At 47.5% G+C, this 25,267-nt stretch overlaps 1 protein-coding gene across 1 annotated transcript in view; it reads right to left on the bottom strand.

The window, feature by feature from the left end:
* LOC131261860 (pseudouridylate synthase RPUSD2-like) overlaps positions 1–24,747 on the bottom strand; it is a 111,513-nt gene extending 86,766 nt beyond the window's left edge. Inside the window, exon 1 of the mRNA XM_058263704.1 lies at positions 24,127–24,747. Coding sequence (XP_058119687.1) covers positions 24,127–24,747 — 621 coding nt within the window. The remainder of the gene's footprint in view (positions 1–24,126) is intronic.
* Positions 24,748–25,267: the final 520 nt, after the last annotated feature.

The raw sequence follows: 25,267 nt of genomic DNA on the forward strand, positions 1-25,267 counted from the left end.
ACAGGGCATTATTGCGAGTTCCTCGAATAAATCGTTCTTATGACGAGACCGTCGGTGCCAATATGACTGGTACCCACAACCCACCGGCAGTCCCCGCTAGACGGCAGCCGCATCTTGTCGACATTACCAACCCTCCTCCAACCCACCGGTCCTTCGGGCCGGGGGAAATTATGCTCTTCCAGCCTTCCGAGCGCCTTCGTCACGGGACGTCAACCGGCGACATTGCCGCCACAAGGTCCTGATTTCCACGGTGGCAAAGTTTGCTAGCTGCGAATATTTATTACCGGCAGCCATTAGTGGCCGCTAAAAGGACACTCATGTCCGTCCGTTCGCTCCTTCGTCCGGCGCTCGGTCGTTATATGGTCGCAGCGGACGAAACGGTCATTTGAAACGGATTAGCACCCGGGAGTGGAAATTGACCGACGGCTCCGTTTTACCCGACGCCAGTTGCTAGAAAGTGAAGTTTTGTACTACCGTAGAAGAAGTAGGAGAGGTCCTGTCCCTCTTCTACTTCATGTTCGTAAGGCTTATGAGGTTGAAAAAAAATGGATATGAGTAGGATACGCTGGTGATAGCAATGTTTGGGTGCAGTGTGCGCCTTCAATACAAAACCCATGAAATATGCATTCACTTTACTGCCCATGAGGTTTAAATTCAATCATAAAAATTATATTATACCCCCCCGCGCACGGAAAAGCTCTTGCGTGTCACAGCCATTTACACGCTCCAGTAACTACCGACGCTAAACTGAGGCAGAGGACATATCAATGCTGCGCTATCGTCGACGAAATTGGTGTACTTTGGTAAAGGTTCACTTATCGACGACCTCAGTGAACATGACATCAGTTTTTCGCCAAACACAAACACACACGCATGGAAAAAAAGGTCGTTGGTTTTGAGTTGTCGTCATTCGGTTTCAGCTTTAGTTCATTTAACCGCTCGGTGGGAATTACTGTCAAAGGAGAAAAAAACAGAAACGCTCCACACAAGATCATAACTAATTTGGACGTTAGTTACCCATTGCAGCTTCGCCGACGACGAACGAGAAGAAGCGAGTCTTCGTCTTTCTCATTACCAAAAGTGTTTAGACAATTATGACAGTGCATTGATAGATGGTCTCACCCACTGCTTGGCACATTTCAAGCCCGCTCGGTTGTAAAATTTTAGAGCACCAGTTATCTAGAATGAGCAGACCCATAAATTACCGAACACACTGTTGCCCCATCCATAAACCATTATGCTGCGCTTTATGGAGTTATGATTTTATGGAGAAATCTTTCGCACATCATTCAAGCTAGAAGTGTCCGCCAGGGCATGCAGCTTATCAAATTAACACAAAATCAGGTCGAAGAGTAAAGTTAGACTGTTTTCAACTCAGACTTTATTTGCTGGGTGCTATTTAAGAAAGCACTCAGTTACTCAGATAAATTCTAGTACGTTCTCATCGAATGACGCAATTACATCGGTTCTTCTTTTATCGTTGCTATCACACAAAAATAACAAAAGCTGCAACGGCAACGAGGTGCTAAGTGCATCAAAACACCAATATTTGCCCCGTCGACCAAACGACCCTCAGTTTAAAGTGATTCTATGACGGACCGTATAGGGTGAAAATCACTCGTTCAATCAGTGCTGCGGGCAAACATAACGATAGGTAAAAAAAGCTGCCGAGATACCAACGTGAGTCGAGGTGCACATGTCACGTTTTCCGTAAAGAAATCACAAACAAACGCGAATGCATTGGGTTGAAACTTTGAAAGATCTCAAGAGTCCACATTTTGAAGTGCGAAATCATTTTTTAAAGTACTTCCATTAAGAAAGAAAACAAACGAAAAAGTGAGTGAATATATTTTCTGTGATTATCAGTACGGTGACAAACAAACATGATATAATATTTGTTTGCAACCATGTATGAGTTTTTGTAGGAAAAATCATTGCAATTTTCCACAGACTGCGTATGTTTGTTCGAATGAATATCTCACGTCAGCAAACATACCAAATTTTATGATATTTGGGTTGGTTTACTACAACTATGCTCTACCCGCTTCCCAACATTGTCGATCCGAGCCAGTATTTGTACAGTACATGGCACATAAACATCGTAATAGGAAAATTCAATGACCAATCGCACGAACTCGCACAAACGCGAACGCCGTCCTCGGCGAGAGGCACAGACAGGAGTTTAAGGTGTCCTATAATTTATTATCGCTCGTAAAAAGTGGCACCGATGCGTTTCATTGAATTTCATAGGCTCGTAAAGCACTGGTGTGTGGGTGGAAAAGGTGTCCACGGGCGTGTGCGTGTGGATCCGTGTTGGCAGAGCAGACTCAGCGTTCAACTTACCCGTTGCGTGAAAACGTAACCATATACACAGTTGGAAAGGAACTTCACACGATAGGAAAACATATGGGAGTCCAGTTGGAACCTTTAAGCCTGTTGATATGAAAAACGAACCACCGTTCAGCCCGGTTCAGTACACGGCACAGGGAGCAACACGCAGGATACGTTTTGGCTCTTGTAAAATATCATAAAATCCGGAAAGTAGATTTTCTTCTTTGCTGGTTTTCGGGGTTTGTTTTTCGATGTTCGAAAGAAATCGGGAAGGAAACACCCGGAACAAGATGTTCTCTCCGGTCGGCCAGTGGAGTGGAGTGACGAGGGCAGAGGGCAGCGGATGGGTACTAAATTTCCGTTTCCGATGGGTGCACCCTTCGCACACACACACACACACACGGGTTCCGGTTCGCTGGCAGGCGCCCGGCAATGGGACACATTTTTCTCGCCGGGCGCACATAAATTTTTCCATCGAGTAAATAATGGCTCTCGCAAACGAACAGCGACACACGCAATAAGGGGACACGGGAAATCCTTTTGAAATTCGGTCCCAACTTGAGAACTTCTCTTTTCTTTTCACCCAAGCGCGATGATGTATTCAAGCGCATAAAAGGATGGGGACAAAGTGTACTTTGGGAGCAGTCGGAACAGAAAGAAAAAAAAACGAAAAACGAACGATCGAACCCATATCATGGGTCAATGATTCGCAGCTGAGTTCTTTGAGCTTGTCCGATGGTAGACACCGATGATTTACGTGTGCACAATCAGTATCCAGCGTAGTCGTCTTGATAAAAAATATGAGAGCTTCATTATCGAAAGCAACGATACTAACAAACTAAAGAGAAAATTATTGCAAATCATAAAAAGTTTCATTGGAAGTTTTACTTCAACTAGCGTATTTAATAAAACAAAACTTCAAAAACATTTCAAAGTCATGTAATTGCTGCCCTCAAATTCGTACCTTGTATGCTACGCAGACTACAGCTAGTCCCCGTCTCCGTCACTAATGATTCTGGGGCACTTTGATGGACAGCGCGGCTACTAGTCGAAGTGACCTTTTCGCGGTATTTGCGCGCGCCACAACCACCGTTTTACCTCTGGCCGCACTGGCAAAAGAACGACCAGCGTACGAGATTGTGGTTGTGGCAATCAATTAGAGACCAACCTTTCCATTTTAAGGTACCTCCAGACAAGACATTCTGTTACGATGCCTGGCCCGCTTTGCCCGCCCTCCCCGGGCTACCGTTCGCGTGAGTTTTCTTTTTCCACATCCGAACATCTCTTCATTAGCTTAATTAATTTTTCCTTTCCGGTTTCCTTCTTTTTCCAGCCCAGCGCAGTATCCCGCCGTTCTAGTGGCCTTCGCCGAGATTCAACTCGACATCGAGTGAAGCGTGTTTCGCGTGTCGAAATATAAAACTTAAGTGAAAACAGATCACCATCGGCCGGATGTGAAGGAAGAAAGAAAGAAAGAGAGAGAACATAAAAAAAAGATATAAACCGGGCAATCATACGCCCGGCATGAAGCAGCATGAACCGAAAGCATAATAATACCTTTAATTACGGTAAATGATCCCTTTTTTACGGTTTCGTGATTTTGCCCGCAATTGCTTCCGCTCGCGTCCTCGCGGGTGCGGATCATCGGCAGGACGTCGTGGGATCACTTTAATTGTCCTGTCGTGTCCGGACACGACATATGTGTCCCCGAAACGACGCTTAATGGAGCTGACAGGTTTGGTCACATGAAAACACCATCGTTTCATTCGGGCTCGTGAAAACCTTCGACAGTCTCGACTCCGCTCGCATGATAAACGATAATCCCAGAAATACCGGGAAGCTGCACAACATCGAAGAAGGTCAATAGCAGCGGCAAAATGCTGACCGAATGACCTTCCTACCATCTTTTTTTTTCGTTGGTTTCGTTGGTTATAGCAACACACAACATGATTTACCCAAGGCTGACATGCCCATTGGGTGATTTCAATTTTACGCAACGGTTTCGTTTGGTTTTTGCAGATTTTGCAGTTCATCTGACCGCGTGGCTTACAGCATCTTTCGAACCCTTCCTTCCTGGCGCTCGGTGACGGCTTGCAACCATCGCGGTAACCTTCGCCCCGCCGTCCAAATGGCTTGCTGGTGGTTCATCGACATGAAGGCTGCGGTAAAGCACCAACGGTGTGACAAACGCAATACGTCCGGGATCAATTTATTTAAAAGCCGCATAATCAACCCAGGAACATTGTGCCTTGCGGTTGTAGTGGCAGGCACCGATCGTCACCTCCGATCCGAGTGTGGTTCGACCACACCAATCGATGAGGCGAAATCAGGCAACCATAAAAAAATACCATCGCAATTGAAAACCCAACCCAGAGTATAATTTTTCACCGAACATCAACATCTGAAAGGTCGCTTTGCGTGTTGCTGAATGTCAATGAACGCTGCGAACTTAAAAGTCATCAGTACAACAGCATTGAAAAATGAAAGCTAGTTTAAAATGACCAACATTAAAGAAACTTCTCATCAAATTTAACTGTTTAAAATGCTACTTGACGTACAGAATAGATTTATCATCTAAAAAAATGATCATCTGATATATTTCACAGACCAAATATGTTATTCGTCATCAAACACAAAAATCAAAAAGTAGTAAAAACCAAGACATAGACTACTGTTTGAGTTGTAAATTTACATTTGTTCAATTAATCATTCTTTAAAAAAATACCATGGCTTACAAATCAATCAAGGCACCTCCGGAACGGACAAATCAATCAAACAAGCTGCAGACTTGGTAGGCTTGTCTGTTCGCAATAGTACACGACAATAAATTTCAGAAGCACTTCATCGACTTTAACAATAACCTTACGGACCATACTTTTGCCCATGTTTACACGCCTGTTAATAAATCGCGTAATCGATTCCCATGACAAAGATGTCGATCGCTGTTGTCGATGGTTTCACATTCGTCACCCGTTTCCCTCATACCCGCCCGGGTTCGAGTGTTCTCGAACCTAGGAAGGTTCCCACCGGTTGTACCCCCGCAAAAAAACCAGTTCGCGCATCGGGTTGGAGAGTGCTGGTGTTTAATTTATTTATTTCTTTCGTTTTCGTTCCTCCATACTTAGCTGGCTCGGCGGAGTGCGCCGTGCCGTGCTCGCACGTGCATCGCGGCGGCAATCACGTAACAGCAACAAATGGCACCACCAACGCCGTTCGCAACCTTTGCCTCCTGCGCGCCCTCGTCGTCGCTTGGGGCGTTGTTGTTCGCGAGATGTTTCGCGCGAAAGAGCAATCTACGCGTTGCGTTACGCTTTCGGTGCCAACGAGCCAAGCATCTTCCAGCGGGTTCCGCTGGCATTGGAACGTACGATTGCATCGCACCGATGCACTTGAGCACTTCAAATCCCTCGACAGCCCGCTACCCTCCGTTCGTCGAAAGTGTGGGGAAAAAAAAGGGGGGGGGGGGGGAGGGATGTTGCGATGTTTTGCATGGAGAGTGCAACAATGGCATTGCACCGTGCGTCAAAAGGCACCCTTCGGGACGGGTGAAATTCGAAGCGTTTTCCCTTGGTGGTGAAGGTTTGAGATATGGTTTCAATACAGTGACTGAATTACTACTTCCTCGTTTTTTTTTATTTCTGTAAACGAAGCCCCCCTTAATGGACGCATCTCAACACAATTCACTCAGTTCTGCGGGACCATGGTTTACGGCCATTTCATCACACAGCCACACAATTAGAGGCCCGCGAAAACAAAAACCCATTGCAACATGGACCACCAAAACCGATCAAACAGAAAGCCCTCCATCCGTGAATGGGAGATCCGCCCGCACGCCCGCCCGGGGTCGCCTTCTGGGACACAATCAAACAATCGCAACCCGAAGGCAGCAGCTTGGAGTTCGTTTGTTCCCAGCCGTGCCGAAATCCAAAATACGAACTCCCACAACGCACATCAAACGAAAGGAAGTGTGCGATCCGTCGGCGATCATAATTGTACGTTGCGTGAAACACGCATGCGTCACTCACCAGCGTCAGCATACGCAACCGTTCGACGACGGTCGTGACTTGGCCACGCGGCGAACTATAGTTACGCTAGACTTCTTCCAAAAACAGCAGAAAACGCAGCATCAACAAGTCGCTCGCTCTATTCTTCCGTTTGGGTTTCCCATTGGGTTCCCCGCATCAAGGACGTTGCCCAAAATTATACCTACGTCGACTACGGGACGCACGCCCCGGCAAACATGACGAGTTAATTGTGGCCTGTGTCAGCGAACAAGCCCGGGCTCCCGGGGACGTTGATCCGTCGAACAAAGCCAATGGCGGAGATCACGAAATGGAAAGGAAACGTCCGGTACGCAAATGCTGCCGACATTCGTTGTTTGAAGGGCGCACCAGCTATACTTTCTGGCCAGCTCCATTCGGTATCCTAGGCAAATACTGGCGACTGAGTGGGTAGCTTCGCGAACTACTTTAATGTTCTTGTGGTCCAATAGATGAACCAGAAGATGTCCGTCATAAAGTCGATTGTTTTTCACGGACACCGTATTTTATTACCGCCGGTAGATTAGCGAATAGACAGATTACGGGGTTTCTTTCATAAAGATTACCTGCATCACATTGTGGAGACTCGCTAATGGCTGTTAAGTAGTGGAGATAAACAAAAACGCTTCAGAGCTTGACGAATATCAGTTTCGGTTAGTTAATGATCTGAGTTACAAAACGTATTTGGAGGTCAAACGATCTGTCAAAGAAATGGCCAATAATGTGCGGATAAAATATAAATAGCTTTTAGCACATACCGCATCGGTAATGTTTACAAGATGATTGGTGTAGTAACGTACCTGGAACGAAAAGTGAAAAAGAGGCGATTAGAAAATCTTCGTCTTTTTAAATTCATTTCAGTCTAAACTCTAGTACCAGGAATATAAAAATCCATATAAATCCATAGAATAGAAGCGCGTAGAAATGAAAAGGTGCACTGTTAGAATCGACGACAATTCCTCCAACATGCAAAGTCATGGAAGAAACCCACATCACCCGTTTCGATTGCTGCATCTCGATGTGACGCATCCACCCGCCTTTCAATACCAGTCACTGCTGTGGCGTTTGCTACACTGTCCGATAAGGCGGCGATAAATTCATTTTCTGAATAATTAACTTTTGAATATTCATTACCACCGCCACCACCGCCAGACCCCCCGGGGGTTCGCAGTCCACATGCGGACGTATGCTGATTAATTGCTCTGGTGGGTGGTGTTGAGAAAGATAGTGGACCAGCGACACAACTGGAGCGCAAAAGGAAAAACAACCCGAGAAATACCATGCAAAGGGAGCAGGAACGGAGGGGGGTTTGTCTGGTTTTGGAAAACTAGAAGGTGGAAAATTTTCCCTTCCGAACCGCCCATGTTCGGTACGGCGCGGTACATAAATCGGCCGTTTCAACAGGGGACCCATCTTGGAGGGTGTAATTATACGGCAGTAGAGCAGAAAGCATAAAGCAATCATCTTCCAATTATTACGCAGACGGCCCTTGATGTTAGTTTTGGAATCGACAGTTTAATATGCACGCTAGCGGTTGGTGGTTGAAGCTGATACCCATCGGTGATACGAAAGGACTCATAGAAGTTGCCATAGGAGATACCTAAACTATTCTCACGATTGAAATGTTAATCTATTCGAACAAAATTATACAATCTCTAGTTGGATAAATTGAACTAACTTCGCCTGCACTTTGCCGATGGTAAACAATGTTGAACTCTTCAATCCCCGTGAACCGTTACTGACCATCGGTTTCGATTTCATTTGCAACATTAAAAAATCACTTAACCGTACGTTAATGGCGGGCAAAAGAACGATCGCCATACTGCGACCCAAACAAATCCATTCCGTCAGCAGCATTTAGTCACCCAAAAGTGTATTCCATCAAGCTGGATTGGATTTCAATAAGTGGCAATCGACGAAAGTAGCACTCGACCCAGAAAGAGGCCTCGAGGTACCGGGAGTACCAGGAGCGGCCCCGGCGGAAGTGGCCGTGAACTCGTAAAATAAAAATAAAACGATCAAACATCCATATCCGACGAAGTAAAATCAAACAGTTTGGTAGCTTCCGATGGTGGAAGAATGAAAATAACAACAAGGGTGTCTGCTTGAAGACATCCACTCAACAGGGTTGGATGATCCGGCGGCCATACGGCGCACCGAGCTGCCGGTGGATATGGATTCCTCTCCCGAACGGCACGTATTCGCTCCGGAATTGCCTCCCGAAGCCATCCGCCTCCGGCGGCAAGTCCTCCCTCGGTGCGGAGCGTCCATTAAAGAGAAGACAGTACAACGGCACGACGACGTGCGAAATGTCCTCCGAACGGGGCGCGCTGCTTTCCCTTCGGGCTGCCAACCGGGGTGGTGAAAAGAAAAGGAAACACATTCCAAAAATGTGCACATGGCACGCACGGGAAACCGAAAAAGGGTCGTCTCTGCACATGGCATGGGGATATCTTGATACTGTTTTCCAACGCCCCAACGGGGTTTGCAGCGGAATGAGCGGGCTGTCCGTATCCTGCCGAGAGGGGGGGAGCTATCGATTTCTTTTATTAGCGCCAGGTCACGTCCAACGGTTTGGAGAAGGAGACCATAGCGACTGCACACTCAAAGCCGGAAGCAACACGGTCTCGCTCGTCCTCCAGAAACCAAAACTGACCCAAAAGGTCCTGCGAGCGAGAGAGTGTGTGTGTGTGTGTGTGTCTGTTGATGTTCGTCGGGGTAGTGGACTTTCCTTTCAATGCCGGCCATAAAGTGGGTGTCGTCGCTTGCCGAAACACATACACACCCGTGGCAACTGAACCATGACCGCGACGTGTTGGAAGAGTGGCTTTCGCAGGGAGTTTCGGGACGAAGGACATTAGCAAAAATCGATTTCAGGTTAAGATAACGACAACTTTGTCCTGGCAAATGCTTCTGGCGCGTGGGTAGGCCAAACGGAATCATCATTTTCGTGTTCCCCCACTCGATCTCTTGCGCTCCACCGTGGCCTTCCATGGGGCGTGGTGTAATGATCCAAACTACTCCCGGAACTGCGGCGAAAGAAGCGGAATTCAACACGAGGATTAGTGAGCAGATTTCGGAAAAAAGTTTATTCAATTAGCCCATCGATGTTTGCAGCTACAGGGTAATAACACTAGTCCTGGTTACGAGCCAGGACCATCCTCCAGCATGCATTACGCCTAAATGCGCACGACAGCCGTGCAAAGACTTCCTGGACTATTGTTTCTCCGCATACCGCACACGGTGTGGTGTGTGTGTGTGTGTATCACCCTTGGAAGGGTCTTGTTTCAATTGGACATCCTCCTCCCGGGGCGCGTCGATGGCGTGCAACAAGTGTTTTCGAAGTACATCCGGATTAATTCGAGAAGTTTATGTTCGCCCGCCGAATAATCTTACTAATAATGTAGCATAATGGGTTCTTAGCGTCGGATGGAGTGTCGGGGCAAGAATGGGCTGTATAGACTTGTTTATTTTACTGCAGTCACTTTAACCTGGATTATGCGGCGTCGGAATGCTATCTGAACTTGGGACTGTAGTTGTTGGATTCGTTTAATTTGAATTTTTTTATTCACTTTAGCCGTGATTATTAGTAGTGAAAATTGAATATTCCTTAAAGTACAGTAGGTGTCCTACTAACATATAGCTACCATCTTGTAGGAAGAAGTCAAGTATTTATCAAGAATGACAATCAACAACTAAACGAGTACTAAATTCTGGAAGTAAGACATTTTTTCAAAGATCCGTTCAAGTATAAGCGTTATATGTTGGAATATGTTGAGCATACGTTCAAGTATTTTAGAATAGTCCAGAAAATTAAAGTATTTGTAATTACAAATATATGTGTTCAAAAATTTTCACTAAGAAATCTGCTGCACTACTTGTGGATCACTTCTAATCAAGAAACCGACTAAAATAATCAGAGTTACAAATTTAACATTTGTTTGCTTGAAACTGATCAAACCACGACGCAACAAAGTGTAAACACATTCGACCTTTTCTTTCAAATCCAATTGATTACAAAGTCATTGGAGCAAATATCAGGCGATTGAAAATGTTCTTCCAACGGTCGCAATCATCTGTAACGATGCGTTAATGCAGTTTTTGTGCGAGATTTGCAATCACCCATGCCGCATATAGATTGATGCACAGCGGGGAACTCATTTGGAAAGCAAAAGTAGTCGGCCTTTTCTGCCGAAACTCCTTCTCCTTGGGCGTGCGTTGCGCCGCAAGATCGATCTACGACCTCGAGTTCTAGCACGACGATTGCGCAACGCTCTTGCACCGGTTTCGCCGATCGCCACCCTGTCAGCACACCGCTCTGTCGACATCCTCAGAACCGGCAGCTCGAGTGCAGCGCGACGATGGAATCGATCTGTCACATCTGGCGCAGGACAAACGTGTCGCAGAGGTTTGCGTCTCTCCCAAAACGGTCGCCTGCGCCCGCCGTAAGCGCCTCCGTCAGTCCGACCGATGGCAAATGGCTTTATTTTTGTCTTCCTCAAGCTTTTGCCGCTCGGTCGCATGCAGTTGGAGCGGACCGAAGAAGTTGTCGGTGCGTTCGGAGGAAAATGACGCCGGTAGCAGACCGCCGGTGCCACACTTGTCTACGATTCGCCTAGTGCCAAACCGCAAAAGGCCAGACCTCGGAGGGCTGCCACCACCGTACGGGTCCCGGTCGAACTACTGCTAGCCAGAGCCATTACCCCGCCGATGTTGTTGATGCTGCTGATGTTGCTGATATTGCTTCTTGCGTGGACACTTGCCCTTCAGCGTAGCACTCGAGACAGGGTGAAACGGATGGGAGGGCTAGTATTTTACATCCACCAGCGGGAAGGTAAAAGATTAAAAAACAACATAGAAAAATATATATATATTCCGACCACCACACGCCACCATTAGACGGAGCACCTCAGCCGCGTCGGATTGTTGGGACCCCTGAATCCCAGCAATGATCTCCCGGGCGGTACACACGGTTGGCCCGAGTGTCGAGTGTCTTGCACCATTACAGCGTCGCCGTGCACGTAACGGGCACTGGGAGCTAAACAAAAATAGATTCCCGACCGGTTGCCGGTCGGACGGCTTCGACGACAACCCCAAAAACACCAACACCACCACCACGAGACACACTCCACGCGCTGTCTTGTCTGGCGGACCCGCGAGAGGTTGGCGTGGTTGATGCCGCGGGACGCGCGGAAACGAGACACAAAAGTGCACGCGATTTGGATTAGAAATTTTGAAAGCAAACCAGCATCAGAGCGGTAGCAATAAAAACAAGCGGCTAGGGAAAAAACAACAACACAAAAGTCTGCGTGTGGACCAACAAGAATAGCAAAGTAAAACCTTTTGCCCTGAAGACAACCGGGCTAGTCCGGCCGGGGCAAGCTGCCAAGGCAACGGATTGTCTCGCGTGTGTGTATGGTGATGTTGGCTCGCGGTCGTGGACCAGCTGGCAGCTCGAATGGATTCGGGAACGTCGGACGATTAACCGAATTTTGCCAGGGGGTGAACAGTTGTGTTCGTATAAATAGCCGAGACTCGTGAACGGAACAATTACAATCTTTATAACGCAACCTCTCAATTCTACGTCACGAGTATCGTGAGTTATTATATTTCTTGCGCAATATGCAGGGAACTCTGAAACCTTTCCTTGGTAACAAGTGGTATGATAACGTTGTTGTGTAACGTACGTGTAAAATACAACATTAGAAAATGTCAATTCCAAACCCTCTAGCTTGCTGGAAAATCTGCGACGAGAAGGCTAAAGATCAAACCACCAGTAATGATCTTTCGAAATACACTCGACAACATTTCTTACGCACTCCACTGTCCCCTCCCCTGCTCCTCCCCACATCAACAAACCGAGTGCCATTAGAAACTCTGTTAGTCAAAGTTTAACGACGCATTCCTTCGCCGCCGGCGACTGGCGGCCCGTATCAGACATCCATCGGTCAGCAGCGACGAATCTCGACATGGGCGCCCCGACAAGAACGATCCACAGCCGAGTGCAGCCGGCCACGCACATTAAGCAAGTGTAAATTGGCAACGGCATCCAAAAACCCCCATCGTCCCAAAGCCCTGCGGACGGTTTGATAGGTTCCCTTTTCCGATCTGCGGGACCGCACTCCGGGGGAGGAGGATGTGGGAGGAGAACGGCGCAAATGTTAGTGTTGGCGAGGTGGAGAACGAGCGAACGCCTGGGTGATGCGACCGGGGAGGAGATAATTGGCTTCGTCAGCGATGGAGGCGCTTCCGATGGATGGTTGGTGGATGGCTTTTCGTAGTTTAGAGAGATAGGGATGAAGAAAAAAAACCAACAACCTTAAAACACATTTATCATGCGACTTTTCGAGGCCGTGACCCCGTGGTGGAGTGGATGCTGGAACGACGACTAGAGCGAGCACCAGTTCAGAAAACAAAAAAGAGACAGAGAAAAAAGACATACCACTCAGACATTAACCCACAGGAAACGTATGACATTTTGACCTACAAAAAGCCGGGGCTTCGGTACGATACTTTAGTTAACATAAAGCGAACCACTATCAAACTCCTCTGCGGCGGATCATGTGGCCCCATGGGAGAACCCAAGTGTCGGATGCAGATGAAACCACTTCGATAGCCACGATAGATGCAGAGTGTTCTGCAAACTGTGATTGCGGTCCATGCTATGCGCAAGTAGGACGATTGTGTTCGTGACGTTTTCTGAAGGTGGAGTATGTGTTTGTGGATGCCCGATGATTTGGAAACTTCCCAACTGGTGGACCAAATTTCCCACTTGGAAAACAATGAACAAAACTTGGACATGTTGAAGCATAATTGATCCATGGAAATCGGCGCATCATGAGTGTATGTGACGATGTCAAACTGAATATGAATTTGACAAACCTAACGAAAGATGTTTGGAAAACATCCAAGATTATATAAACCAATGACTGAGACTAATTGTTGTAAAATATAAATACCAATGCCTGACAACTTGCGGATGCCTTAAAAATTTCAAAATATGGCTTTGTACTTACGAACATGAAACATAACAACAGTTTTTATTGGGCAGAAGAATTTAAATCAAGAAAAAAAGAGAACTTACTAGAACTACTTAACTGTAAAATTATGTTTTTCTTTATGTGTAGAAGAAATGATTAATTTTATCCAACGGTAAAGTTTGAACATAATTAATTTTTATAAATGTTTCAAGAAGAACCTTCGATATAGGTCTTTTAAACGGCAAAATACCCTAACATCGGAAAACGAATTCGATGGACCATTTCATCCCAAAGGTAGCAGTAATCAAAGGAAGCATGTCTTCAAACGAATCGTTTGAAGGAAAGGTGGATTATGTGCCAACGATCAACACTCCACCACCCACCAGTATTATCACAACCCATTCCCGTCGGGGTTCATATCGACCAAATCCGTCCCGAAGTCGTCGATGGCGAGCGCTTGGAATATTATCCCATTTTCCAAACAAAGCCAATGATTAGATCGTTTGTTTGCCGCGACCCTTGGCGTGCCGGCCCCAATTTCTCAGCCCCGGTTCGATCAAGTTTTCACTCAAAGATTAATAAGTTATTTACCGAGAATCGATTTTCACCAACAGTTCTAGAGGCCGGGGATGAAAATGACAACCCTCACCCGTAAGGAATGGTCGACGCGCTGGAAAGGTTCCCCGGTTCGATCGTGGTCCAAAATCCAGATAACCCAGATCAGAACGACACTTCCTCGAGCGGTCCGTCGGTCGGAAATCGGATACACACCTCACACTTCCTTACTCTCACAAGTTATCCTCCCCCAATACCACCCAAAAACGACGCCCGCTCCGATAGATTGGGATGGTATTCGGCAAACTTTCGACAGCGTAGACAGTTCGATTTCGGGCTTGCGAGCTGGGTTGCTTGTGACGTCCTTATTATGCTGTAACTTTGAACTGGCAACATACCCGATGCCCGGAGTCAGTCAAACGATTCCGACAGCTCGACGTGCCAGCCAGAGAGCCCATCATAACCTTCAAAATGCTCATTGTGCAACCTGAAAATCGTTGCGACTGCGTCAGCCCGTCGAGCGTCGATGGCTTGCAGCGTCGTCTTCGTCGGTTTTCGCACAGCAACGGGAAACTCTTCTCCAAACAACCTGACCATAAATCCAGTTCTAGAGTGATTGGCTCTCTAAGTTTACAGCAGAAGGCATGTACCGATCGGCACAATTTACCATACGACGTCGTTCAACCGTTACGCTCGCTTTAATGCACGCGAAGAACAGGCCATATTCACCGGGCTGCACTATAACCGACATGTCAACGGAGCTAAAACAAGTGAATTCGATAGGAAGTTTGAAACCGAACGGCTAACTGTGTAAATCTAACTGAAACCAAATAAAGTTTTGAAATGTGGTGGTAAAAGTTTCATTCATTCCAATAAAATTGTTGTGATTTAGGCAACACGTCAAGATAACTTCTGACTCCTATTCATTAAATTGTCTATAGTATAATACTATTGAAGCTTCTTCCTATAGTTTTCAAATTATCATCTGTAAATAAATTTAAATTGAGATCAACCCGATAAAAGATAACTCTAAATAATAAACATTGCTCCATTACTAATGTAATGATTTTATTTTGCTGGTTTGTGGTAAAGCAGATCGATACATATGTACGCAACTACCCGTGAGTTCGCCGTTTCCTACACCAGAACGCAAAGGTTGCAAAATTCTCTGCAGTAACACTTCGCTTTAAGCGTTACGAAACACATTACGAAGTCGCACACCGGAGGGACACCGGCTTGCCATAAAGCTGAAAGATGTCCATGTCCTGGGCCACTCTGGCCCCGGCGCACGCGAACACATCATTTTGCGAGTCAACCTGCTCAAGCCCCAACGGGGTTTTAAGGTACCGCCGCCGCGCGGTGTGTGCGCTAAGGATTAGTGTGAATAGTTGTTTATTTGGTTTTGGCTTTCATTTTTTTATTACGACAGGAGTTTCCCTCTCTTTCCCACCAGTTCACTGTGCGCACACTTCTGTGGAGTTACTGCAAAACTTGACATTCCCCCCGAACCGAACGAGTGATGTGGATTACTGTAGGTGCCGGTACCCCCAAAGCCATTGCCGCTAACGCGGGACAAAAGGGTCGAAGGTACGTACACAACCTTCGATCGATTTTTCTCGTCCAGAACTTCGTGAGTCCTCCAGTCCACGGCCCAGTTGGTGGTGGTGGTCCAGGGCTCCTAGTGCTTTCGCAACACTGCGGTATGTAATGAATATGAAACAGTTTATCCATATTTGCCACGATGCCGATCCCCCCCCGAAGCCACCCCAAGCAACGGTGGAGTTCGTTCGCACGCGAATCAACTCCGCGACTTTGGCGTGGGGCAAAAATGGTGCAATTTATTCGCGCAGAGACAGACCACCGGGCAGCCATTGATCAAACGGCCCCGGGGCGTTCTTTTGAACAGCGTCCCGGGGTCTCTTATTAGTATTATTTGCAGCGCGCATCAAACTACTGCACGACGTGAAAATGATTCGCACCAGGGTGATGATCCACCACGAGCATGCGGGACGCACGTGAAATTATTAAGCAAACCGAAGGAATTCCCATCCATTCTTTATACCCCGCTTTGATGGAGCCTTAAAGACGAGCACGGCGTCCTGACCAACTCGTTAGCCAGCAAGCTTCGGAAACTCGATACATTTTGTTTTCTTGTTCCATCGCCACCAATCGCTCGAGCGATTCCTTTTAAGTAACTCGTCCATGACTAGTAACTAGTTTATCAAAAGTTTAACTCCATTGCCGACATCTAGAGCGAAAGGGACATGGCGGCGGTTCCCCGTGTAGGGCAGAAAAGGAAACTTTTGTCCATCGTCCGTCCCACTCGCGACACCTTCTCCAACTCCCTCCCTCCCGCCAGCGTGTCCCCAATGAACTTTGAAGCGTAAGCATTATTATCGTTATTACTATGGAGCGAGCGATTGTGGGGCCGATTCCGACCGATTGCGAATGTATTCCGCACAACGAGCGCACATCATCGCATCATCGTCGAGCATCGTTAGCGTTGCTGCGTCACGTACGTGACTTTATGGTGGCATATAAAGTTAGCAACGATCGCGTGGGTTACGCCACGGGGTCCAGGACGAAGGATTCACCAGTGAGTGACCGGTGCGAGCGGGACGACGACGACGAAGGAGAGTGTCCGTGCATACACACCAACACCACACATGCACACACTGCAGTCCGATGCACCCGCGGGGATTAAACTTTCCATTCCTTGGGGAACCGTTAGTATGTGGGTGTTTGTGCGTGAATGTATGCCGAATGGACGTGTCCGCCGCTGTCCGGTGGCCAACAGTCGACGTGATGGACCGCATATTACTCGCAAGGACTCTAGCGAGGCATGTGGGGAAAGTTTTGAGATGCGGCTAAAGAATGAAAATTTCAAACGTGACTGCCTCAATGCAGACTTTTGAAATGAAAATGAAACATTTCGTTAATGCGAAATCGTGAAACATTTATTCGTCTCATATTTCAAAGGGTATATACAATTTCCTCCGAACTTCCAATTTTATGTCGACAGAAATAGTTGATTAAATTATTTCTATGAAACGTAACACAGTTTCAATTTTCAGCTCTCTTTTCTTCGAAATGAAGTGGTCCTCTTTTAGTTCAAAAACCAACAACCCGAAAGCCCCAGATATAGCTTTTCAAGAATCAGGAATCGATCCGTTATCGATATCAACATCGTATTTTATCGCAAACCATCCTTTTTTTGCAAAACTGTTGGAAGATTGGTTGGTTCTTCCTTTCGGGTAACACAAAAAAAAAATGCCCAGATCATTATTCCATTCAATAACAAATTAGACGATTACAAAAAGGGAAAAGTTACCACTCATTTCCTGCAGGATGAGTTGAAATCAATCTAAATTTCGCGGTTCAAAGTGGCCGAAGTGGGGGACGGAAGGGTGGCCAAACAGCACACCAAAAGAAGCACGGCGGACCGAAAAGCCAGCGTAAGAAAAACGAAAATGTAAAGTCCAAGTCTACACAGAAGGTTCAATTAGTGTGACCGACCCCACTGGCATTGCTGCGCTCGCTGGAAGGATGCCTAATTAGTTTTGACTGATTGAGCGACTGCTGGTTGAAACTGGAAATTTGGCTCAAGCCCCCTCCCCCTTTCCGACCCCTTGCCCAAGAGTTGGGAGCAACGGATGGAATGGAAAAGACGTCGTCGATTTTTATCTCGTTGCTCGCTTCGAGCTTCCGGGCGTTTCGGGGCATCGCAAACAGGATTGATGATGTACACAGGGTGCAAGGCATGAGGCATGCTTCGGGGCGGGGAGCTTCTTAGGAGTTTTTTCGGACGGCCCAGCCCAAGCGGGGCCAGGAAGTTAGTAGGTTGGCGAAAGGTCGCCCGCAGACCGGGACGCGTGGCGCCAAAGTAAACTTTCATCCATCAGCCAGACGGTGGTGGATCGGTTCGCTTCGGTTGAATGTGTCTGTGTGTTTATGTACGTTTGTACCGAGTTTCCTTCCGATTCTTTCGTGCCCTTTCTATCCTTGTTACACCGGCAGCTGAGAAGGGGACCGTCGAATCGACAGCACATATTTCGGATCTATTTTTCGAAGTGATTTATCATGCGCGGGTCCATGAACCTGGGCACGAAGGGCGACGATGAGTGCGGACGGACGGTTGGGGGAACCCCACAACCAAATCAACAGAAGCGCACAAAGTTTACTAATGTGCTCTAAACTCGGCCCCTCTTTTTGCTGCAAATTATCCTATTCTGTGCCCAGCGCTTCCTGCTTTCCCATGGCTTCAAGCTGGATACATAGAGTATCATAAATTTGATTTGCTTTCCCAGCCCACAACCGACCCGATTCGTAGAATTGATTACACAAGCGCGCTTGCCCTACCCACCTCCCTGGGATCTGTGTGCAATAATCGGATTTTCGGTCGTCTCGCGTTCGACGAGGCGCGCCCGCCCGCGCTTTTCCCAGCGGAGACCGTGAAGTTTGGCAGACTTTACCCAAAAATAACCGTAACCAAGATTTTGCGTAAAATTACGCCGAAATGGATGACGGATGGAAGCGACCACGAGTTGAATGTTACGTACATCTTCCATCATTCGAGCCCTTGTTACGTCATCTTAATGCCAGGGCGATGCTGCGGTCAAGCGTGCAATTATCGTCATTATTGGTGGCACCAAATGCAAAAGACATTTATTTAAGTAATCACTCACAAACACAACGGGCAATCGGTCGGCACGTTTATGCAAAGTAATGACCCCAGGAAGGGAGGGGGAGGAGGGGCGGGGGGATGAGCGTGTTACAGGTTATGTCGATTAGCTTCTCGCAAGTACTATGCGGGTTGAGTTATGACCCTGGCCCATCTGAGAGAAACATCTTTCGAAGGGAACGCTCATAAAACCCTTAAAAGGAAATGTCATATTTCTGCCATCCCTCCTCAAGATGTTATTTTTCGCCAGTAAATCATATTTTTAATTGAATACAGATTATGGAACAACGATGTTTCACTGTTTCTTTCACGCTACGTAACATAAATTAAAACATGTAGCCGAAACGAATGAATGAGGTACATGAACAAGAGTTCAAACGACGTCACACTAACGATGCAAAGCAAAACTATTATTATCGTTTTCGTTCGGTGGTTTAATGAGGGTCACATTTATTTACTTTGTTCGCCCGTAATGAGCCGAGGGTGCTCAAAACGAAAAAAAAAATGCAACACACAAAATAAAGCACAGCAACGAACCGCTCCTAGCGAAATGTGACCACACCTACGGAAGCATACGGCCGGAGAAGTCAATTAAAACTTAACTAAAGTAATTAATCCTCTCGTCATCCCGTCGCCGGCCACGGCAACAGAAGGAGGGGGAGGGGGCGCTAAACGGCTTTCCAGCAGTTTTTCCACCAGTCCACCCACGTTCTGCCGAGGGGGAAAATGGTTCATTCCTTTCCGCCGCCTCGTGGACTTGACCCCCCCAGGGGGAGAGTCGGAAGTGGAGAAAATAAATCCCACCAGCGCGAATGTCATGCTCACACTATAAATAGAACGCAGTTGAGCGGAAAAAGAGTGCAGAGTGCGTCAAACAAAAAAAAAAGGGGAGGGTGAGAAACGTAAAATAAGCCAGGGTGAAAAAAGCTTCCGTTTCTCGCCAACCGTGACAAAGCTTTCACTTTTCCTCGCACAGCCTTGTCAAGGGGCAGGATGGAGCGGTAGTGGGTGGGGGAGCCTGAAACCTGATGTCGCCCTCGAGTTTTCATCCTCACTACTGTCGACGGAATTATTATTTTATTTTTTCCACCCCATTCCCACCCGAGCTGTATCGCTGTTCACGCGGTTTTATCCTCCTAGGACCAAGACCTTGTGGCGTACTGGCGATGGACAGACTCTGAGCGACTCGAGAACTCGTCTGGGGGTAAAGCACTTTTTTCCAGTGGGTAAATGAGGTGGGCTCTCCGGGGATTCTGTAGCATCCGTGCTAAAAGCAGCCGCGTGATTCCAACTCCCTCAAGGGTTTCAAACGCAAACTCGGTTGCCCTTTGACCCCTGGAGTGGAAGCTTAAACGTTAGCGGTTGCCAACCGACACACACACACACACTCCAGGGTAACGGTCCCTGATGGGCTGGTGGCAAGTGGGAATTATTAGACACAAGCCCCACCCGTACACCACCGAAGCAGGAGCGTATGATAGTTGACTGGACGATGACACCCGGCGCCAAGCACAGCGCGTCTCACTCAGAAGAGGGGCCCCCGCGATGAAGGAGCGTGCCCTAAATGATCTGGAAGCAAATGAGACAAATAGAGGCTATTTTTAGGGTACCACAAAGGAAGAACGAAGCCCACTTCGCATGCTTCACCCCGCTCTGACCGTGATTAATTGTATAATTTATCTTTGAAATAATAAAGTTAACGCCAGAGGTAAGTGGCCGTCCCTTTTTTTCTCGGTAGGACGTCCTCCCGAGTGGGTCGAAGATTGGTTTGGGACCGGGAAGGTAGAAGAAGAAACAAAAAGAACATTCACTCCGGACCGGTGGACCAACCCAGTTCGAGCAGAGACCCGGAGGACGCCAGGCGTGCCCACAAATGGGCCGTAAACGGTGAAGCTAATGTCAGATCGGCGACAGCAAGCGACTCCCGAATGTCGGCTGCGGGTGGGCGGCTAACTGTTTGAAATTGATGGTGCACTGCGAGAAGGCACCGCCGCCGGTAGCCTCGTTGAACATCGGCCATCGGCTGGCCCCGCTCGAGCATTAAGATGCACACATAATTTAATTATTCCGTCCCGTCTCGTCAAACGGTGGGTCGGTCGAAAGTGACGCCGGACGGTGTGTTTGGAGTTGTTTGATGAGCTCGATGAAAGTGGTTGTAAGGGAGTACGCGACACGAATGATGGCTGAATGAACTTGTTTGATTTTCTGCTTAATATTATTTGCCTCAACTCGAGCGAGACTAGAACCTGCGTTCATTGGGAAACTGGTAAAACTTTAATGTTTTAGATGAGACAGAGACATGGAAGAGTTCGGTAACATACATTCTTGCAATTCTTTATGGTTTAATAAAATCAGGACATGCTTGAAAGGATTTTGCGACGTTCAAATCTGACGTAATAAAAATACTTTCTGTTTGGTTACAACAGGAAAGAACCTATTTCCTAACACCTTCCGAAAAATATAGACGCAATAAACACAGAAAGCCATTAGATGTTGTCCCCAAAAATAAAAAGAAGGGACATAACTCTCGCCGTACAATGTGGCAAACATTGGAAAGCGTCCATTTGCATTACACGGTAACGGATTCAACGTGGATGCTTTTGCCGCGCGTTGGTGCAATAAATTTCTCACAACGATTGCAGGCCGACTGTGTGAAGAACACAACGAAAGGTACACGGTGTGTCTCGATGGATTACTACAAGCAAGATTTTCCTCCCCGAGGAGGACGGATACGGCATACGGAATGCAGAACAGGCACAGATTCCGTTGCCACCCCGGCCCGCATACCATCTATAGCTCCGCTCGGTTGCTTCACTAAACCGTTCTGAAAACCACTAAAATCAAACTACTTCGCTCGTTTGCTCCCTCAACCAACCCCCGGGTTCAATGCAGATGTGGTGACCGCATGCATTTTGTCCCCCGTACCCGATTGGGAGACCCCGGCCCAGACGACGATTTCTCCCGGCCAGCGTGCCGATTACAGATTGTTCCTTAAACGCAGCTTAAGATTAAACGCGAGAGATTTGGGCGTCGTAAAAGCGAACTTTTATTGTGCGGTGTGAACGCACACACACACGCACGCACATCTCGCACCAGTGAAACCCAAAGCCGGAGGTCCGGATCACGCACAAGTCGTAAGAAGCACCTTTTAAACTCGCTTGGAAAAGCCTCGAGAGCCGGGGATTTTTACCTTCGCTCGCCTGGTTCTTGGCCACATGGTGTTTTATTTGATTTTTTACAGTCAACCCCGGGAGAACGTGTATCGGTGGCGTTTACGTTTCTTCTTTCTTTCTTTTTGTTACGCTGACAGGCGAGCCTTTCCCTTTCCGCTGAGGCTGCGTCGCTCGGTGGACTGTGTCTCGCGGGTTGACTTTTGCATAGGTAGGCCCGGAGGTGGTCGGGCCGAAATGATTCGATGTGACGCCTGGTGTCGCTGGCTATTATAATTATACGTGCGGCAGCCCAGCGAGCTACGTGCCGTTTCGTGCCGCCGGCACACAATAGGGATATCACGGCCCGGGCATCGTCGAAAGGAACACGGCAACTAGCATGAGCAGAGCGGGAGGTACGCTGCGGTAAAGCTATTTTTGGCCTAGCGCCTATATATACCGGCGCGCGACGCCATGCGGCCGGAAAAACCATCGGCCGCCGTTGTCGGACTGCCGGATGCTAGGAGGGGGGGAGGAGCGGAATTGGATCGAGTTCCTCCCGCCCGGTTCGACAATGACGAATCCCATGGTCTAGGAAGAAATACGGACTGACGCATCGCGACGGAACCGAAGTCGTTTAATTAGGATTGCTTCTTGTAACACGACCGCGTGGTGCGGTTCGCTGCGTTGGGGAAGACGGGAGTCAGGAAAAATCACCCAACGGAAACGTTTCGGTTGATGATTCGACACCGTGACAGGAGTAATATAAGACCGACTTGGCAACGTGATATGGTTTTATCAACTTTCTTACGACGGAAGACGGAACGAAACTAAATAAATAAGGTTCCTTTAAACATTGTTCGCTTTTTACCGAATATATGCAATTAACCTAAATTAAATGGATCGATGTGTAAATTTTGTATTGCATTTTCCCAAATTAAAACCAAACAACAGCATTTAAAAATATGTACTGTTCCAGACATGAAAACTCATGAAATGTTTTATGAATTTAATTTCACATTTCCAATTCATCATATGAATATCATGAAAATCAAAAGAAAACATTTCGTAGCGCATTTAAGTGTTCAAAAATATAAAATATCTGCTAATTGTACTTTTTAGTTACGCAAAATATGGTAAAAATGAAGGGATGCAGTGTAAATCATTAATGTTGAAAACGATATCCAAAGATCTCATTTATGACAAAATTAAAATTATCTCCAACTTAAAAAGTTTGCAAAGAAGTAAAAGTCATAAAAGTAACATGATAGAATTTACGCACAGTTTCTGAAGCACGCCTAATGCCGAAAAGGATCCTTGTCAGGTAGAACTTTAGAGAAGAAGAAAACATTCCTATTTATCATCAAAAAGTTTTCATAATCGACATAAACTCATTTTCCTACCCAACATCCTAAAATGATAATTACGTAGGATAAAGAGCACAAAAAACCATGTCTGGAGTCGTTCCCTTTCCTGTCTTAATTAAACAGTGGCCAGGTGTTGAAGGGATCAAACGGAAAAGATGTTAAAATAAGAATCTGACCTTCCGAACCCGGTGTGACCGTAAACCATCGGAATCCCCATGGCAACCAACCCCATCCATCGGCCTCACTTTGCAAGTCGTAACTTTTACCATAACCGAGCCCCGCACAAAAGCCCCCAGGTATATAATCATTTGGAACGTAACGAGGGAACGGACGTTTGCAGGTGGCCACACAGAAAGGAAGCTGAGGGAGATTCTTAAAAGTGAGCCATCGACTGAGATGTGACTTACAACTGGGGCTTTTTTATCGCCAAAACGTGGATCTAAAACGCCCAAAGATTAATACGTAAAATCTCTACTACGTAATCATCGTGTAATTTCTTATAGTCAGTAGTTTTCATCAATCTGATTATGATTAATATCGATGCACTTTTACTTCCCTTCGATATCTTAATCAAGATTGGGTTTTCAAATTGTTTTCCACACGCAGCATATTCTTGTGCAAATGCAATTTCAATAAAATGATTATCTTTTCATATTCGAGGAAGCAAAAGGCAACGCTCATTCCAAGGAGGGAACCCAATTGTGGATAGTTTTTTTGAGTGCAAAACTTCTCCATCGTTTTCTTACTGCACCAAGTCGAGCTCGGGTGGGTATATTCAATTTGAATATCGTTCCGCAAACAATCCCCCTACCCCCAGTTCGTTGCCAGTGACGAGCAGATTGACAAACAGTGTTTCGTTTTCAATCAAAACTTCTGCATCCGGTGGCGGATCCTATCGCGTGGAGCAATCGAACGGCGCTGACATTCTGCAGATCCGGACGAGATTACATGCAAACATACATACATACATATGTACGTCGCAAACATGTCACAACCGTGTTGTTCCCCGCACACACTACCTACCTTTCTCATCGGCATGATCAGCGTGTTCGACGGCACGCTGGCCGGGACCGTCTTCTGGCGCACCGGCACGACGCCGACGCTGTTCAGATTGATGGCGTTGAGCTGCGATTGGGTTTGGCTCGCCGTCAGCTGCGGCTGCTGGGGCTGCTGGGCGGTCGCCATCGGCTGCTGGCCCAGATTCAGATGCGGATGCGCCACGAAGCTCCGCAGCGTCAGCGGCGTGAACATGGCCGCGGCGGCCGCCGGATGCAGTGGCTGATGCTGATGCTGGTGCTGATGCTGATGCTGATGCTGATGCTGGTGCGGATGCTGGTGCGTGTGCTGGTGCTGGTGCTGGTGCTGATGCTGGTGCATTGCAGCGGCAGCGGCGACGGCGGCCGTGTTGTGCAGGGCCGCGGCCGGATGCAGCTGATGCTGGTAGGTGGCCTGTTGCGTGGCCGCAGCCTGCTGCACCTGGGCGCTCTGCACCGGTTGCACCGACGGGGGCTGCACGGCGGCGGCCGCTATCTGTGGCTGATGGAACCCGGCCGTGGCCGGGTTGAACGGCACGGCCAGCATCTTCTGCAGCCCCATCCCCGGGACGCCCCACGGGATGTACCACGAGCCTGGATGGTGCTGCATGTTTATCGCGGACGAACGGAACGAGGACAACGACGACGAGAACTACGAGGACGACGACAGCGTCAACAACCGGTTGCCGACGCGCGAAACACAAAAAACCAAAAAACTAAACAATTCACGCACAATCTTCGCGCTCCACAGTGTGTTGTAGACGCTTCGCAAACACTGCTTTCGCACACCACCGACCCGATCAAAGACTCCTTTGTTTTCCACTAATGAAAAGCGCGGCTCCACACGCGAGAGCTTCTTAGCCTTCGCCCAACGCCTACTGCTCTCCGGTAGCCTGCTGCTTCACTGCACTTTTAACGCCCGGTTGTCAAACAAACAAACAGCGCGCCAACACATAGGGACGGGGGCACACCCAGCATCGGGTGCACTTACACGCGCACTTCAGAACACACATAGAACTTCAACACCTCGAACGTCGACTGTTGCTCGAACTAAAGGACCAAATGGGGGTTTTGGATTAATAATAAAGAAAAAAGGTAAAGACCAACTTCTCACGATGTCTTCGGCACAC

This window comes from Anopheles coustani, chromosome 2 (genome assembly GCF_943734705.1).
Source record: "Anopheles coustani chromosome 2, idAnoCousDA_361_x.2, whole genome shotgun sequence".
NCBI classification, from domain to species: domain Eukaryota; kingdom Metazoa; phylum Arthropoda; class Insecta; order Diptera; family Culicidae; genus Anopheles; species Anopheles coustani.